At 52.7% G+C, this 14,435-nt stretch overlaps 4 protein-coding genes across 4 annotated transcripts; 3 read left to right on the top strand and 1 right to left on the bottom strand.

Annotated features, from left to right (window-relative positions):
- Positions 1-466: 466 nt before the first annotated feature.
- On the top strand, positions 467-2,388 carry LOC128278997 (esterase B1-like). The gene is made up of 5 exons (XM_053017718.1): positions 467-514; positions 635-694; positions 755-1,245; positions 1,314-1,450; positions 1,510-2,388. Exons 1-5 carry the CDS (start codon positions 467-469, stop codon positions 2,376-2,378), a joined length of 1,605 nt encoding a protein of 534 aa, XP_052873678.1. The 3' UTR covers positions 2,379-2,388.
- Positions 2,389-3,083: 695 nt separating this feature from the next.
- LOC128267307 (esterase B1-like) lies at positions 3,084-5,722 on the top strand. The gene is made up of 5 exons (XM_053004114.1): positions 3,084-3,839; positions 3,904-4,031; positions 4,096-4,232; positions 4,601-5,198; positions 5,263-5,722. Exons 1-5 carry the CDS (start codon positions 3,222-3,224, stop codon positions 5,552-5,554), a joined length of 1,773 nt encoding a protein of 590 aa, XP_052860074.1. The 5' UTR covers positions 3,084-3,221; the 3' UTR covers positions 5,555-5,722.
- An 828-nt stretch (positions 5,723-6,550) lies between these two features.
- On the top strand, positions 6,551-8,683 carry LOC128267309 (esterase B1-like). Its single transcript, XM_053004115.1, has 5 exons — positions 6,551-7,205; positions 7,276-7,403; positions 7,460-7,596; positions 7,740-8,331; positions 8,404-8,683. The coding sequence occupies exons 1-5, from the start codon at positions 6,606-6,608 to the stop codon at positions 8,681-8,683; spliced, it is 1,737 nt and encodes a 578-aa protein (XP_052860075.1). The 5' UTR covers positions 6,551-6,605.
- Positions 8,684-10,843: 2,160 nt separating this feature from the next.
- On the bottom strand, positions 10,844-13,957 carry LOC128278016 (uncharacterized). The gene is made up of 3 exons (XM_053016645.1): positions 13,753-13,957; positions 11,939-12,263; positions 10,844-11,870 (listed from the first exon to the last, which is right to left on the bottom strand). Exons 1-3 carry the CDS (start codon positions 13,790-13,792, stop codon positions 10,874-10,876), a joined length of 1,362 nt encoding a protein of 453 aa, XP_052872605.1. The 5' UTR covers positions 13,793-13,957; the 3' UTR covers positions 10,844-10,873.
- Positions 13,958-14,435: the final 478 nt, after the last annotated feature.

The following is a 14,435-nucleotide window of genomic DNA, read 5'->3' as shown; positions in this document are numbered from 1 at the left end:
TTATAGTATTGTTTAAATTCCTGGGAATTAAATATCAAATTCAATTTTTTTTTATTTGTATTTTCAGAAAAAAAATCAATCATTTTGATGAATTCTTGAATGATAGTATCTAGTTATTCGCTGAGTGCATTACACAATTTATGCTTTTGGTCGAAGACAATAATCCATTCCGGGGGGACCAACACGATCGCCAACATTCGAAAACATACCAAAACAAACGATCGGTACATAAGGGAAAGATTTTGTAGCGATCAATGGCCACATCGATGGCCAGTTTGCGACACACGCAAACAGCAGCACGCCAAGTTTGTTGGTAAACACTTACACCACCGCGCAAACAAGTTCCCGTTTCTGCCCAGCCGTTCTCTCTCGCTCCCTCTCGGATTGGCCTCTGTTTCCGAATGTCCAAAACACCTGGCTGCCAACGCAGCGCTTGGGGGCGCACACTCAGCCCTCAGTCAACGGAATGCATCGTTTCGTAGCGGCCGTGCTACGGTTGGCCGCCGGACTGCTGGTAAGCTGGTGGAGCCGTACCTGGCTGAAACTGTGACCCCCACGGAACACCTGCACGGTGACGATCGCATCGGGCAAGCTGCGGGGTATAACGGTGCGTGACACTTGTCTTGGCCTACAGTATCACTGTTTCAAAGGCATCCGGTATGCCGAGCCGCCGGTCGGTGATCTGCGCTTTAAGGTGAGCCCAACCTGGAGACGGGGGAACACATTTTCTGATGTCGCTGTATCGTTCCACTAGGCACCAGTACCGCTCCAGGCGTTTCCACAGCCCTGCGTAGACTGTTTCTTCGAGGGCAACCGTTGTCTGCAGTACGATCAGATCCTGGGCTTGCTGGTCGGTTCCGAGGATGGGTTGTTCCTGAACGTGTACACACCGGATCTTCCGGGCGCTGGGACGAAGGAACGAGAGCGTCTTCCCGTAATGGTGTACATTCATGGCGGCGGCTTCATGTGTGGTAGCGGCAATGCGTTCCTCTACGATCCGGTGTACTTCGTGCAACGGCGGACCGTGGTCGTAACGTTCAACTACCGACTCGGCCCACTAGGGTTCCTGAGCTTCCCCGAGGCCGGTGTGTCGGGCAATGCGGGACTAAAGGATCAGCTGCTGGTGCTGCAGTGGGTTCAACAGAATATTGGCGCCTTCGGGGGAAACCCCGACAATGTAACCCTGTTTGGCGAGAGTGCCGGTGCTAAGGCGGCCTACCTGCACTATCTGTCACCGGTATCCAGGTGAGTGCATCAGGTGACAGGTGAGGTACACGATTCGAATGGGCTAATGGGATCGAATTCCTCACCAGAAAGTACTTTCACCGAGTGATCTGCCAGAGCGGGGTTGCGTGTTCAGACTATGCGCTCCAGGTGGAACCATCCTACAAGGCACGCCAACTAGCAAAATGTTTGGGTTACCGCGGATCATCCGACGCCGAAGCACTCGGTAAGTGAGGCGGCCCCCAAAAATCTGAGGAGCTATTAAACACACATTAAACCTCGTAGAGACGCTGATGAGGGCGCCGGCTAAGCAGTTAATCAAACATCAGTTACAAACACTGACGGCGACCGAGCAGCAGCAGGAGCTACAGTTTCCCTTCCGGCCAGTAATCGAAGCTAGTCATCTTCCGGGGGCCCAGGTCGTTACTCAGCATCCGCTAGAGGCGCTGCGTGCTCCGCTCGATCCACCGATACCGATCATCACTGGGTGCAACAGTGGCGAAGGAATCATGGCCCTCGTCCACGCCAAGGCCCATCTCGACGAGTATAACCTTGCCCCGGATCGATTACTTCCGGCGAGCTTGCGCCTGAGCGGACCGGAAGCGTCCCGGAGCGCTGTGGGTCAGCTGGTGAAACGCTTCTACTTCGGCGATCGACCCATTGGCCGCGGAACGTTACCGGAGCTGATGGATGTCCTTTCCGACAATGAGTATCTTACGACCAGCGTGACCGCGGCGGAGATGATGGCCCGTTATCAGCCACTGGTGGCGCACTATTGCTACTACTTCACGTTCGATGGCCGATACGGAAATACGAAGCAGTTGCTGAATATGACGGGCTTCCCGGGAGTCTGCCACGGGGACGACGTGTTCTACATGTTCCGGTCGGCACTGAACGTTGGGTTGGACGAGGATGCGGACGAGAACCGGGTCCGGGATTCGTTCGTTACCATGTGGACGGAATTTGCACGCCACGGCCAACCGTCACCGGTCTGGAAGCCCGTGGAACCGTGTGGGAACGGAGCGTTCCGGTTGCAGTGTTTGCGCATCGATCGCACGTTAGCGATGGTGCCGAATCCGATCGAGGAGCGGAGCCGTTTCTGGAGAAATCTCTTCCACAAGCATGGATACGCTTCTCGGAGGCTTTCCGTTTGAGTGTAGTCGGTGTAGGTCGGGATGTGATAAGTTCCTTTTAAGTACTCCCTAATGTAATCCCAGATGTAAATCGAAATGGTGTCAGTAAGGGGTCGAAATACTGCCGAAAACCGGCTTGAAGATTATCCAGAATAAAGTGAAAGAGTCCATAATCCAACACTGCCGTGAATCATGAGGGTAAATACATGACGAAATCTGCGACCCCGCTTTTGTCAGACGAGCTATTGCAACAGCCGTTTGCGGCGTGGCAAAAACTGGCCCAACTAATTGCAAACAACTTCCACCGAATGGGTTCCTCTAACAACCTCTCGGGCTTCATGCTGTCCAAGCGTCGGCGGCATCACATGTTTGGCCTGGCTGCATGACGAAGCGGTTCTCCAATTTTGATTCATCCATTGCGCGATCCTCTCTCTTTCACTCTCTCTCTGTCACTCTCTTTCTCTCTAAATCTGAACTCTGGACCCCGACTCTGTGGAACAGGTTTTGCTTCTCGCAGTGCACGAGGTATCGCCAAAGTAGACCCCACTCCCGGTGATAGCTAATCATAAGCCCGTGCAATCCCAGACCAGCGACCCTCTCTCAGAGTCGGAGCCGATAAGATAACTGACTGGAACGGGGAGCCCCTGATCGATTGCTCCTCTTTTTTGCCACACGCGTCAGCTGTCGATGTCGGTTCGGCTCAGTGTTTGTCTGACGCGCCAACGCCACAGTTCGCGTTCACCGCAACTCTTCGCTTGTGTCACGCGAAGTCCAAAGTACGAGGCGCGCCTGCTACAACCAGTGGCCGCTTCTGTGTGATCGTCGTTCTGTGATCATAACGCGATCCGCGTTCGTGTCGGAAACATGCTGCTAACGAGAGCACGAGTGCTGTTCGATTTCGTGTGCGCTCTGGCGCACATCATTTCTGGTCTGCTGGTGTTTGTGGTGCGTCACAAGCTGATACGTCTGTGGCCACCGGCCGTGCGACCGGTGGTGACAGTGAAGCAGGGTAAGTTGCGGGGCGTCACCTCGACGCTCCCGAACGGGGCGCAGTACCACTACTTCAAGGGCATTCCGTACGCGGAACCACCGGTCGGCCGGCTACGCTTTCGGCCGCCGGTGCCTTTGGAACGATTCCGGAAGCCGATCGTCGACTGCTACGCCGAACGGGCCGATGCGGTGCAGAAAGACTTCTTCTCCGACCGTGTCAGTGGCTCCGAGTCTTGCCTTTACCTCAACGTGTACAGCCCCCGGTTGCCGGGGGAAGCTGATGCCACCAAGGGAGTGCCCCGGGCGCCGGTGATGGTGTACATTCACGGTGGCGGCTTCATGAACGGATCCGGCAGCAGTGTGTTCTACAATGCAGACTTTTTCGTCGAGCAAAACGTGCTGGTGGTGACGATCAACTACCGGCTCGGACCGATCGGGTTCCTGTGTCTGCCCGGAGCCGGTATTCCCGGTAATGCGGGCCTCAAGGATCAGGTTCGTATGACGTCTGCTGTGGGGCCACCAGCCACTAATCTAACCCCCTCTCGACCTCTTACAGTTGCTGGCGCTTCGCTGGGTGCACGAAAACATAGCCCAGTTCGGTGGCGATCCGGACAATGTGACTCTGTTTGGGGAAAGTGCCGGCAGCATGTCTTCGTATCTGCACTACCTATCGCCCAACTCACGGTAACTAATGATGGCAAACCCGAGACAAGCGGAACAGTTACAGCATTCTTCCGTTCTCCCACAGCAAATATTTCCATCGAGTGATCTGCCAGAGTGGTGTCGCCTGTTCCGACTCGTTCTTCCAGGTGGAACCGCTGGAGAAGGCACGCAAACTGGCCCGCTTCTTCGGCTACACCGGTGACAGTGACGAGGGCTCTCTAGGTGAGTCCTGGTTAGCGCTTACGAGGAGCTGTGGAATGTGTTTTAAGACAACCTGCCCTCAGAACTGCTTCCTGATAGTAGTAAACTAAATATAACACGCCGACGGATGGGCTTGGTGCTGTTATCGAAGAGTGAAGAGATTAAATGATAGCAGAGCGATTAAACAGGAGCGACCAAGTGGCGATGCCAATAAGTGGACGTTGCCACTCAGCGCACATTTCGAACCACTGTGGTCTCGGGGTCAATTATGATGTCAATCCACCCTCTCTCTCTTAGAAGCTGACAAGAAATGGCACTAACCAAAGCGTCGCTCCCGCTGGGTAACCATTAATCATGCGCCCCGAATTCTTCTCCCGTATTCTCTGCAGAGACACTCGAGAAGGTACCGGCCAAGCTACTGGCGAAACACCAGAATGAAGTGATCAGCGACGCCGAGAAGCAGCTCGCACTCATCTTCATCTTCCGGCCGGTGGTCGAAGAGCATGAGACGGACGACAGCATCATCACGCAGCATCCGCAGCAGATTCTGAAGTCATACGACAGCCTCCGGATGCCACTGCTCGAGGGCTGCAACAGTGGCGAAGGGATACTGGCGCTACGGACACTCCGCTCTCGGTGGCCATCGTTCCTCACCTCCCCGGAGCGCTTGGTACCGGTGCTGTTGGCCAGTAACGCGCAAAACCTTGACCGAACGCAGGTCGGCAAGGAGATCAAACGGTTCTACTTTGGCGACGATCCCGTGAAGCCGGATCGAGTAATCGATCGCATGTGCGATCTGCTGTCGGACAATACGTTCATCACCAACTCGGTCACCAGCGCCGAATGGTTGGCCAAATACCAGCCGAATGTCCAGCACTTCCACTATCGCTTCACGTTCGACGGGCGGTTCAGTTTGTTGAAGAGAATGTTTCAACACTCTCACGTAACCGGCGCTTGCCACGGGGATGATATAATGTACATGTTCAAGTAAGTGTTAGCGACGGTAAAAAGGCCCTTCGGAACCAGTACCTAACCTGCTTCCTTTTCGTAGCTCAAGCTTCCTGCCAACACTTCCACCCGACAGTGACGAGCATCGGATGCGCCGGATAATGATCGCCCTTTGGACGAGTTTCGCCAAGCACGGGGATCCGTCGGTGGCCGCATCCGTCGAGTTGGTGCCAGAAAAGTGGCTGCCGGTGAAAAAGATCGCCCGTGACGCCACCGATTTCGAGCTGGACTGTTTCGAGCTCAGCATGGCGCCACGCATGGTGCGCAATCCGGGCGACGGTCGGATACAGCTGTGGCGTCGATTGCTCCGGCAGTACCGTCCCGATTTCTTGTGATCCGCGTTTTGGCGACCTTAATGCCTACATGCCGACGCAACCAAAAACCGGAGACACTCGGTGTTAATGTGTTAATTTGGACGGGCAAAGTTGACGAGCGGATCCGGTCCGCAGCGGCACCTCGGTGTGAATGATTTTATGAGCCAAATAAACGTCATCTTTGAGGTAACACAACCGTATTGGGGTAATGCTAGAAAAATCTAAATTGGAAAAAGCATTGTAATTAAGGGTGAGAGAGGTCCATGAAAACGGTAGTTGATCATTTCCAAATACTGATGTTAGGTAGTCCACGAATTCTTCAAAATCAAATTGGAAAATTATTTTCCCTTTTATTTTCTACTTAGTCTATTGATGCTCACCAGGTATTCCAAACACCTAGTGACCTTTCCTTTGCCGTGTGTGAAGGTGAAACATCGTCCATATTCATCCCCTGAATCCGTCAGCCAAGAAGTTCCAAGGAGAGTACTGATGCGAAAACAGTCAGGTAGCAGTTGTTAGTGATCTACTCACATTAAAAATTTAAACTATTAAACCAACGGAATGTAAACCTTTGGTAGTCGAAAAACCAGAAGCTCCGGAATTAATGCCCATGGAACAACCAGCACTGTCCGCGGTTATCGCGCGACAACCCCGCGATGGCCGGTTCAAGCAAAAGTACCGTAATCGCCGTTCGCTTCGGTTGACGAAGCATTCGCAGTGCCTACTCTTTATGTTGTGGAGTCGATCGAGTCGAGTCTGCGGGGTGGTTGTTGTAGTGTGGACCGTGTGGTGATGCAAAATCGCGATAAATAACAACATCACAACAAAACTCGACGAAGCGTAATCGGAGAGAGTGTGCGTGGAGTGGCGCCAGGAAAACAACGCGGCAGCACTCGCAGTCAGTCAGTCGGTCAACTGGTTGGCGATCGCTGACCGATGGCGTTCCGATGCCGGTGGGGATTTCTTGTGCGTTATGGCCCCCCGACTACTGGCGGCTGCGGCTTGGGCCACGCGCCAGTCGCTCGCTGGTGGACGTTCCGGTCAGGTCGGTGTGCCCTGCTCGAGAGTGGATATGGAGTGGACCAACCTGTGGAACTTTTTGGTGACACTGTGCCGGCTGGTGTGTGGCACCGTTTCATTCTTCGTACGCCACCGGTTACAACGCCACTGGCCACCGCCCCTCCGGCCGCTGGTGACCGTGAGACAGGGTAAGGTACGGGGCGTTACCTCGACCCTGCCCAACGGCGGCCGTTACCACGGCTTCAAAGGCATCCCGTACGCAACGGCCCCGATCGGTGAGTTGCGGTTCCGGGCTCCGGTTCCGCTCGAGAGCTTCCGGACCCCGGTCGTAGACTGTGGCATCGAGCGCAGCGACTGCGTGCAGCTCGATTTCTTCTCCGGCATCGTGTTCGGTGCCGAAAGTGGCCTGTATCTGAACGTCTACACGCCTCAGCTTCCCGATAGCGAGCGCGAGTGCCACCCGCTGCCCGTTATGGTGTTTCTGCACGGTGGCGGGTTCGCTTGCGGCACTGGTAGCAGCTTCTTCTACACCCCGGAGTCACTGCTGCAGCGTGGCGTACTCGTGGTTACGCTCAACTACCGTCTAGGGCCGTTCGGGTTTCTCCACCTACCGGACGCCGGCATCGAGGGTAACGCCGGGCTGAAAGATCAGGTGCGTCGGATGGCATAGCTGGGCACTCCCCACCTGGAATTAAGATCTATGTGGTTTCCACACCCCGTAGTTGATGGCGCTTCGCTGGGTGCAGGAAAATATCTCTCAGTTCGGGGGCGATCCACACTGCGTCACACTGTTCGGGGAAAGTGCTGGCAGCTTCTCGTCTTATCTGCACCTGCTTTCGCCCAACTCACGGTACGTAACTCGCCCTGGCGTAAAGTCTGGAATTTGAATCTCCCTTTTCACCGCAGAAAATACTTCCACCGCGTGATCTGCCAAAGCGGAGTCGTCTGCTCGAATGCCTTCATGCAGCAGGACGGTGTGCAGATGGCGTTAAACTTGGCGCGCTACTTCGGCTACGTTGGGACCAGCCAGCATGGAGCACTCGGTACGGGACTCGGGACCAAACTCAGCTGATCGAAACAGCTGTCCACGGTTGTCTTGAATGCACCACCTTTGAACTCAAGCATTCGACAATTCGGTTACCGCACTGTGGCCATTTAATGTATTCAAAAAACCTGTTTCTTGCAGAAACGCTGCTGAAGGTGCCGGCCAAACTGCTCGCGAGACATCAACGGAAGGCACTCGGCAACGGGAATAAGAGCCACGATCTGGTGTTCGTCTTCCTACCGGTCGTGGAACGCACGCTGACGCAGGACAGCATCATAACGGAGGAACCGGAGCGAATACTAAAGACCTACGATGCCCTGCGCTTGCCCCTGCTCGAGGGCTGCAACGACGCCGAGGGTATCCTGGGGCTGCACATCATGCGCAACCGGCCCAACGGAATCGCCCAGCTACCGTACCGTTTCGCGGACAAGATGTTCCACCGCCTGCCGCCAGCGCAACGGTTGGCGATTGGCGACAAGATCAAGCGGTTCTACTTTGCAGATCAACCAGCAGTCAAGTGGAGCACGGATCAGTTGAAGCATCTGCTGTCGGACACGATATTCATGACCGATTCCAGCGTCAACGCCGAGTGGCTGGCCAAGTACCAGCCAAACATGGCCCACTACCATTACCGCTTCACGTACGACGGGAGGTTCAGTTTGTTGAAACGGCTGTTCCGCAACAGCACGATCGCTGGCGCCTGCCACGGGGACGACGTGTTTTATGTGTTCAAGTGAGTTGGTAAACACATTTGGGAGAAACAACAATAATCAAAAGCCCATAACGTTGCTACCCGTCTTTCTAGCTCCCGCTGTTTGCCAAGTCTACCGCCGAACTGCGACGAGCATCGAGTGCGGGACAACCTGGTGGCCCTCTGGACCAGCTTCGCCCGGCACGGTGACCCATCGCGCGACGTGCTGGACATCCCGTGGGAACCGGTGCGTAAAGTGTCCGCGAACGCCCCGGATTTCCAACTGGACTGCCTTGAGATTAATGTACGGCCGGCGATGGTGACTGATCCGTGCAGAGAGCGCCGACTCTTTTGGCGCACTTTGTTCGAGGAAAACCTGAAGGGATATTTTTGATGAATGGTGCCACAAGGATTCAATTGAAATTTAAGTTAATCCTCAGTAATATGGCGCTCTGAGAATGGTTAGTTTAACTAGTTGACATTTTTGTTAGGTTTGTACTAAAGCATTTGATACTAAATTGTGCAACTTTACTTCCTAACTCATGGGCTGAAAAGTTTCGGGCCTACGCCCTTGAAGTCAGCAAATCGCAATGTTTTATTTGTTGTTTCTGATGGAGCGGAGTCCAACACTTTTCAACCCATTGCTTCCCTTGAACGGTATTTTTCCCATCAAGAAGCAGTGTAAAATTTAAACTTAAAATTGTTTAATTAAAACACAGCTTTTCATTGAAAGTAAGTAATAACTAAAAAAACGGTGAGTGCAATAAGACTTGCACCTGTTGTTTATTCCAAACAAAACTGAGAATATTTAGTCGCTTCCGTTTACTCGCCGACTGACATCGATGTTATCATTTTTAACCTTTGGCCTTCGAAGGTTGCACACAAGGTTCGTACGTAACAGTTTGTTCTTCAATGGTCTAAATCTTTGTCTTCAAAACTGGTAGAGTTAAGTTGTAGAAATGACTAACAAAGCTGTTTATTGAATCTTTAGCGCAAACAATAAAATATTTAAAAAATCCCAAAGTCTCTATACGTGGTGTGTCCAAAAAGTTCTGACAATTTTGTATTTACTCGGGCTACGTGTGTTTATGGCGTTAGGTTGGCTCCCCTATTGTTTTTTGTGGCTCCAGATACCGAAATTTTTCAGGTCTTATGGCCGGAATTGGACCGGATGTCGGACTGCTATTGATGATTTTTTGGAGCTGATTTTTCCAATTAAAAAAAATTTTTAAATAAAAAATATGTTAGGGAAACCGCCCCAAACACTGGAATGGCGTGTGGAAACGGCTAAGAAGTGGCGCAGCATGCGAAAACCTCTGCGTCAGGTCGAGAAGAAAAGCGCGAGTATCGTTTTCCCAATTGTTTTCCCTGAAGCTTCCGACGGAAACTGATTTTCTTTCGAGCGTTGCTACGAGTCTTACCTTACTTTCCTCCTTTATTTCTTTCGGTGGCCAATTTCTTTCCAAGCGGAAATAAAGACAACTCTAACGACGAGTTTTGCGGTCTTTAGAGAAAATGTTTGGAATTTATTTCCAGGGTCACGCGGTACAGGCCGAGGGGCTTAAGGAGAAACACTAGAATGAATAGCTCTATCACACAGCTGGCCCCCACCAGGCAGCGGCCCGTAAAGGTGATCTCCTCCTCTAAGATCCATGCGACGAGATCGTCCTCCGATCACGTACGCTACGTCCTCCACCAGCTTTGGCAGATAGTCCGGGCTGCCTCTGGCGGACACAGTCCACGGAAAGGCCATCGGCAAACAGAGACCCCACGTTTTGTCCAGCTTGAAGAGGTCGCAAGCCGGCTGCTCCCAACCTGGCTGAAATTATTGTCAGTCCCGGATAGAATGGAGGATTTTATGTATCTGAGAGAGTGGTGGGTTTTGGAGGATGCTATCAACATTGGGTCTGTTTGGAGCCTGGCTTTGTTGGATTCAGCCGAGAGTGATGTTTTGTGAGAGGGTGTTTTTTAGATGTTGTATCAATGGGTCTTTTATGGAACCCTTTTCCAGATCCTGTGGGAAGCTTGCGGAGTTAGTGAAGATTATGTTCGGCTGATCTTCATTCGGCTGATCTCCAGTTGGATATTATATGCAGATTAGCCGCTGTAGGGTTTGGGTTGATTCGATGCTAACGCTCTGAGTTTGGGCTTTTGGGTGGACATTGAATTCCAGTGAGGAGTGGATTAAAAATTACGATTCTTTATTAGTTCCCTTTCCAGCGTATGCCTGTGTTACGGTCATACAAACTATGATAAACCCTTAGAGCCTATAATCGGTACAGCTTGCGACGATCGTTTTGTACTGCAAATATTGCATTGTCAGGTTCGGGTCGGATTACTTGGCCGGTAACTTTCGGTGTGGCGTTTGGGTTTAGTTCCTTTATTAGATCCCTTTCCAGCGAACGGCTGTATTAAGGTAACTTCGATAAACTCCTTAAGCCTATAATCGGCGCATTCGGTGCTTATTGCTTTCATTTGCGCACATGGAAACAACGCTCGGATCGCGCAGCACACAATAAGGACATGCCGATGGGACGATCGTTTTGTGCTCCTAAATATTGCATTGTAAGGTTCGTGGGTGCGATTACTTGGCCTGTAACTTTCGCACCCGGTACAGGATCACCGAAAGGACCGACTCATTCACGAAGCGTCCGATCGGGTTGTAACACATGTTGAGCGTCCGAATGGTCATTTTAACGTTGTTCTGGCCGCCCGGCGACAGTAGCTTCAGTTTGCTGTCGTTCAGGTACGTGTCCCACTCGTCCTCGTCGTCGATGTGCGTCACGATCAGCTCCTGGTTGTGTTTGAGGCCCAGCAGCTCGCGCAGCTCCTGCTCCGAACCCTTCGGCATCGCTCCCGGCATTGCCTCGTTGTCGTTCTCGTCGGTTGTACGCAGCTTCGTGTAGGTGCCGTTTACTCCCTCACCCGACTCCAAGTAGTTCTGGTAGACCTCCGCACCGTACGTTTCCTTCACACTGTACAGCCGCAGGCGATCGCAGAAAATGGCCCGATACATGGCGAACACCCGCCGGTAGCCGTCCTTCGCCCCCATACACTCCAGCACGGCGTCCAGTTCGGCGCGCGTCAGTATCGCCCGGCAGATAAACTCCTTCTTCCGGTCGACGGCGTACTGGTACCCGGGAATGCCGACGAGCCGGCACGTCAGGAATGCCACACTTTCGTACGACATGAACGGCATGTAGCCGTCAAATGCGTCCACGATCGCACCAACCATTTGCCGGAACAGGGGCGACTCGAGCTGCAGCGACGGAACGAACACATACCGCATCACCATCCGGCAGATCATCTCCACAACCTCCAGCCGGGGCAGGCACATGTTGTAGCGATCGTGAACCCCCAGCATGTACCCGATCACGGCCCACACGTGAACGAACGCTTCCCGATCCTCCCGGTTGTCGTACCGGATGCCGAGCAGATGCGGTCGCACCAGCGGGAACCCCATGAAACCGAACGTGGTCAACGCCATTTCCGGTTGGTTGATGTGCCCGAGCTGCCGCTTGGTGGCGCTCCGCGACGCGCTCAGATGCATCCGGCGCACCTGGGACAGCGATTTCCACGATCTGTAAATCGAGGAGAGGATCACGTTGCATTAAACCAGTTCTGAAGGACGACGCTTGCCGGATTTTACCTTGAGCCCGGTGTCAGTTCGCACTCGTACCAGTCGCTCAGGTGGATGAAGGTGGACACGTAGCGCTTGCGGGCCGTCTCGACAGTGCTCGAGCGGCCAGTGTGCTCCAGGATGCGCAACCCCTTCGGGTCGGCCAGCAACACCAGGAGGCTGCAGAACGAGGCCTGCAGGATGCCGAACCGATTGTCGGCGTAGAATCGCTGGCCGCGCTTAAATTTGGCGTCGTCGTACCAGGGAGGCAGGCGGGCCTCAAGGTCGGCCCCGGTGCCCTCATCGCAGGGTGTATTCAATGCCGCAAACAGCGTGGTGAAGTACTCTTTCGCGTCTGTCGATAAAAAAATTAATTAAATGTATAAGCACTTGCAAAGGACAGCATTAAATGGAATGAGCGCGATGAGTTCACAACAAATCTCGATCGACGAACGCCGCGTCGGAAGACGTTTTTATTGCGCACGTCATACGTGACGAGCCCAGCGTGACTCCAGAGAATAATGGATTCCGTCTAAACCGCCAAAAAATAAGATTCTTTTCATATCCTCCAATTCCTGCCAAATCACACGTATTCTTGAGTACACGTTGGACAGCACATTCCCGCGCCAATCAGTCGCGCCTGTCGTGTCGTGGGGCTTCAAAAAGAGCTGGATCATTTATTTCCACCCATCCAGCCCCTCCCCCCCTTCGCGATCGAGTACCTTACATAAGAGGAGGCAGTGCCGTGCCCGCGCCGAATGAGTAATGACGCGTTTAGGCTGAAGATTTCGTTCTCGCATTTCGCTTTCCGCACCATTCGAATCGCCTGGGGTCAACCCGCGCAGAGGCTTTCGCGAAAGGGCAATGATCGATGAGGGTCTGATCTGATCAAGAGGATACTTCGGTGCGCCCTTTGGGCTTCGGTGCCTAAGCAGTTCCACAATCCTGAAGCATCCCATTTTGCCAAACTCGTGGCGTGGCCAAACAGGCATCAGGGCCCCGATCTGTTCCTGTTCTCCGCCGTTCTTTGTTGAAACAGCTTTTGTATTGTTAGACAGTCGTTTGTTCCCATTGTTCTGGTTCAAGATGAATTTGCCGTTGTCGATGGGTAAATATTTTGCGAATTTTCAAGACAGAGGCTTTGTGGTTTTGTCTGGCTGAAAGTGGCATAGCTTTGTACGCCCGGGCTAATATTTAAAGCGAATTTTACTTAATTAATTCGGCGTTTTAGAACTTGAGCGTATGAATCCGATCCGTTTGGCGGGGGTTCTAGAGGCAGCGAAGCGCTAAAGAGAAACGGTCGACCGAAAAGCCTTCCAATTAAGCCGATCAACAGCGATTAGCATGCCCGGAACTCCTGAACCGTGTCGAACACACCGACGCACGTGTCCGCTTCGGATCAGTTACGATCGTTTTAGGCACCGGCGCTCTTTTTACACCCTTTTCATGCCCCACCTGACGTCGACCTGAACGGAGTGAAACGATATTCTACGATCGGACCGGGCCGGGAACCGGGATCGGACGCGTAATTAGCTCGGCTCGCAAATATTTGTAATGGATACATATTTACTTTCCGCGTTCGATCGCTGCGCTAATGAAAGGGTAAACAGACAGCTACGTGCAGCTCCCACGGTGAGAAATGCTCACGCCAGTGAGCGCGCAGTTTGCTCACTGCAACTGCAACTGCACTATACTGCACTTTGGCGCGCATCAACTGCGCAGAATCGCGGACCGAGAGAGGAAAATTCGCGTGCCGGTGCATCCGTCGTGATTTGTTTTCACTTTCCACTGTTGTTGTTGTGGCGCGAATTGCGCTGTAACACGTAACCCTTTTCCGTACTCACCACGTTCGTCGGCGGTCAGTTGAAGGGTCTGCTCTTTCATGATGTTTCCGTCCAGTGGAGTAGACTTTTCTTCGGTCCAATTTTCCGCGAACGATCACTGACAAAGTGCGCACGCTGTATGACGAATCGCGACACGAAGCAAAAATAGCTTCTTTATGGGTCGCCGGTTGGCCAAAGGAACAACACGCCCGGACGGTCCGAAGGGTTATCCGCTTCTGAGTCGTTTTTTGAAATCGAGCCGAGAACTCGAGCGAACCGGCGATGGCACGACGGTGCTTGGCGCAGGAGAGTGGTCGCGTGAGAACGGAAATCGCATTGTTGAACACACACACACACACATCGAAGAGAGAACTCGCGAATTGATCGACGGATACTTGATGTCTCTTCCGACTCGGAAACCGGGATAGAGAATGTCCAGCTGGTGGAAGGATAATTGGATAATCAGGAGGGAAACAGCGAAAGGATCTAAGCACAAGGCGGTGCACTTGAAAGTGCAGAAAGTATTCACTCGAAACCGCATAAATGTGTGTATCGAAAGGCTGAGCCATCAATTGCCCCGTTCAGTGGTGAGAGGTTAATTCTAGTACTATACTCATCGTGCATCATTATTTCAAGGTGTTAGAATTCTCGGTAGGGGCCATTTGCATTGAGAGATAATCGAGACGTAATTTATTCTAAGTAGT

This window comes from Anopheles cruzii, chromosome 2 (assembly GCF_943734635.1).
Source record: "Anopheles cruzii chromosome 2, idAnoCruzAS_RS32_06, whole genome shotgun sequence".
Taxonomy (NCBI): Eukaryota; Metazoa; Arthropoda; class Insecta; order Diptera; family Culicidae; genus Anopheles; species Anopheles cruzii.
Note: the sequence above shows the minus strand (reverse complement) of the source record. Positions and strands in the feature narration are given on the sequence as shown.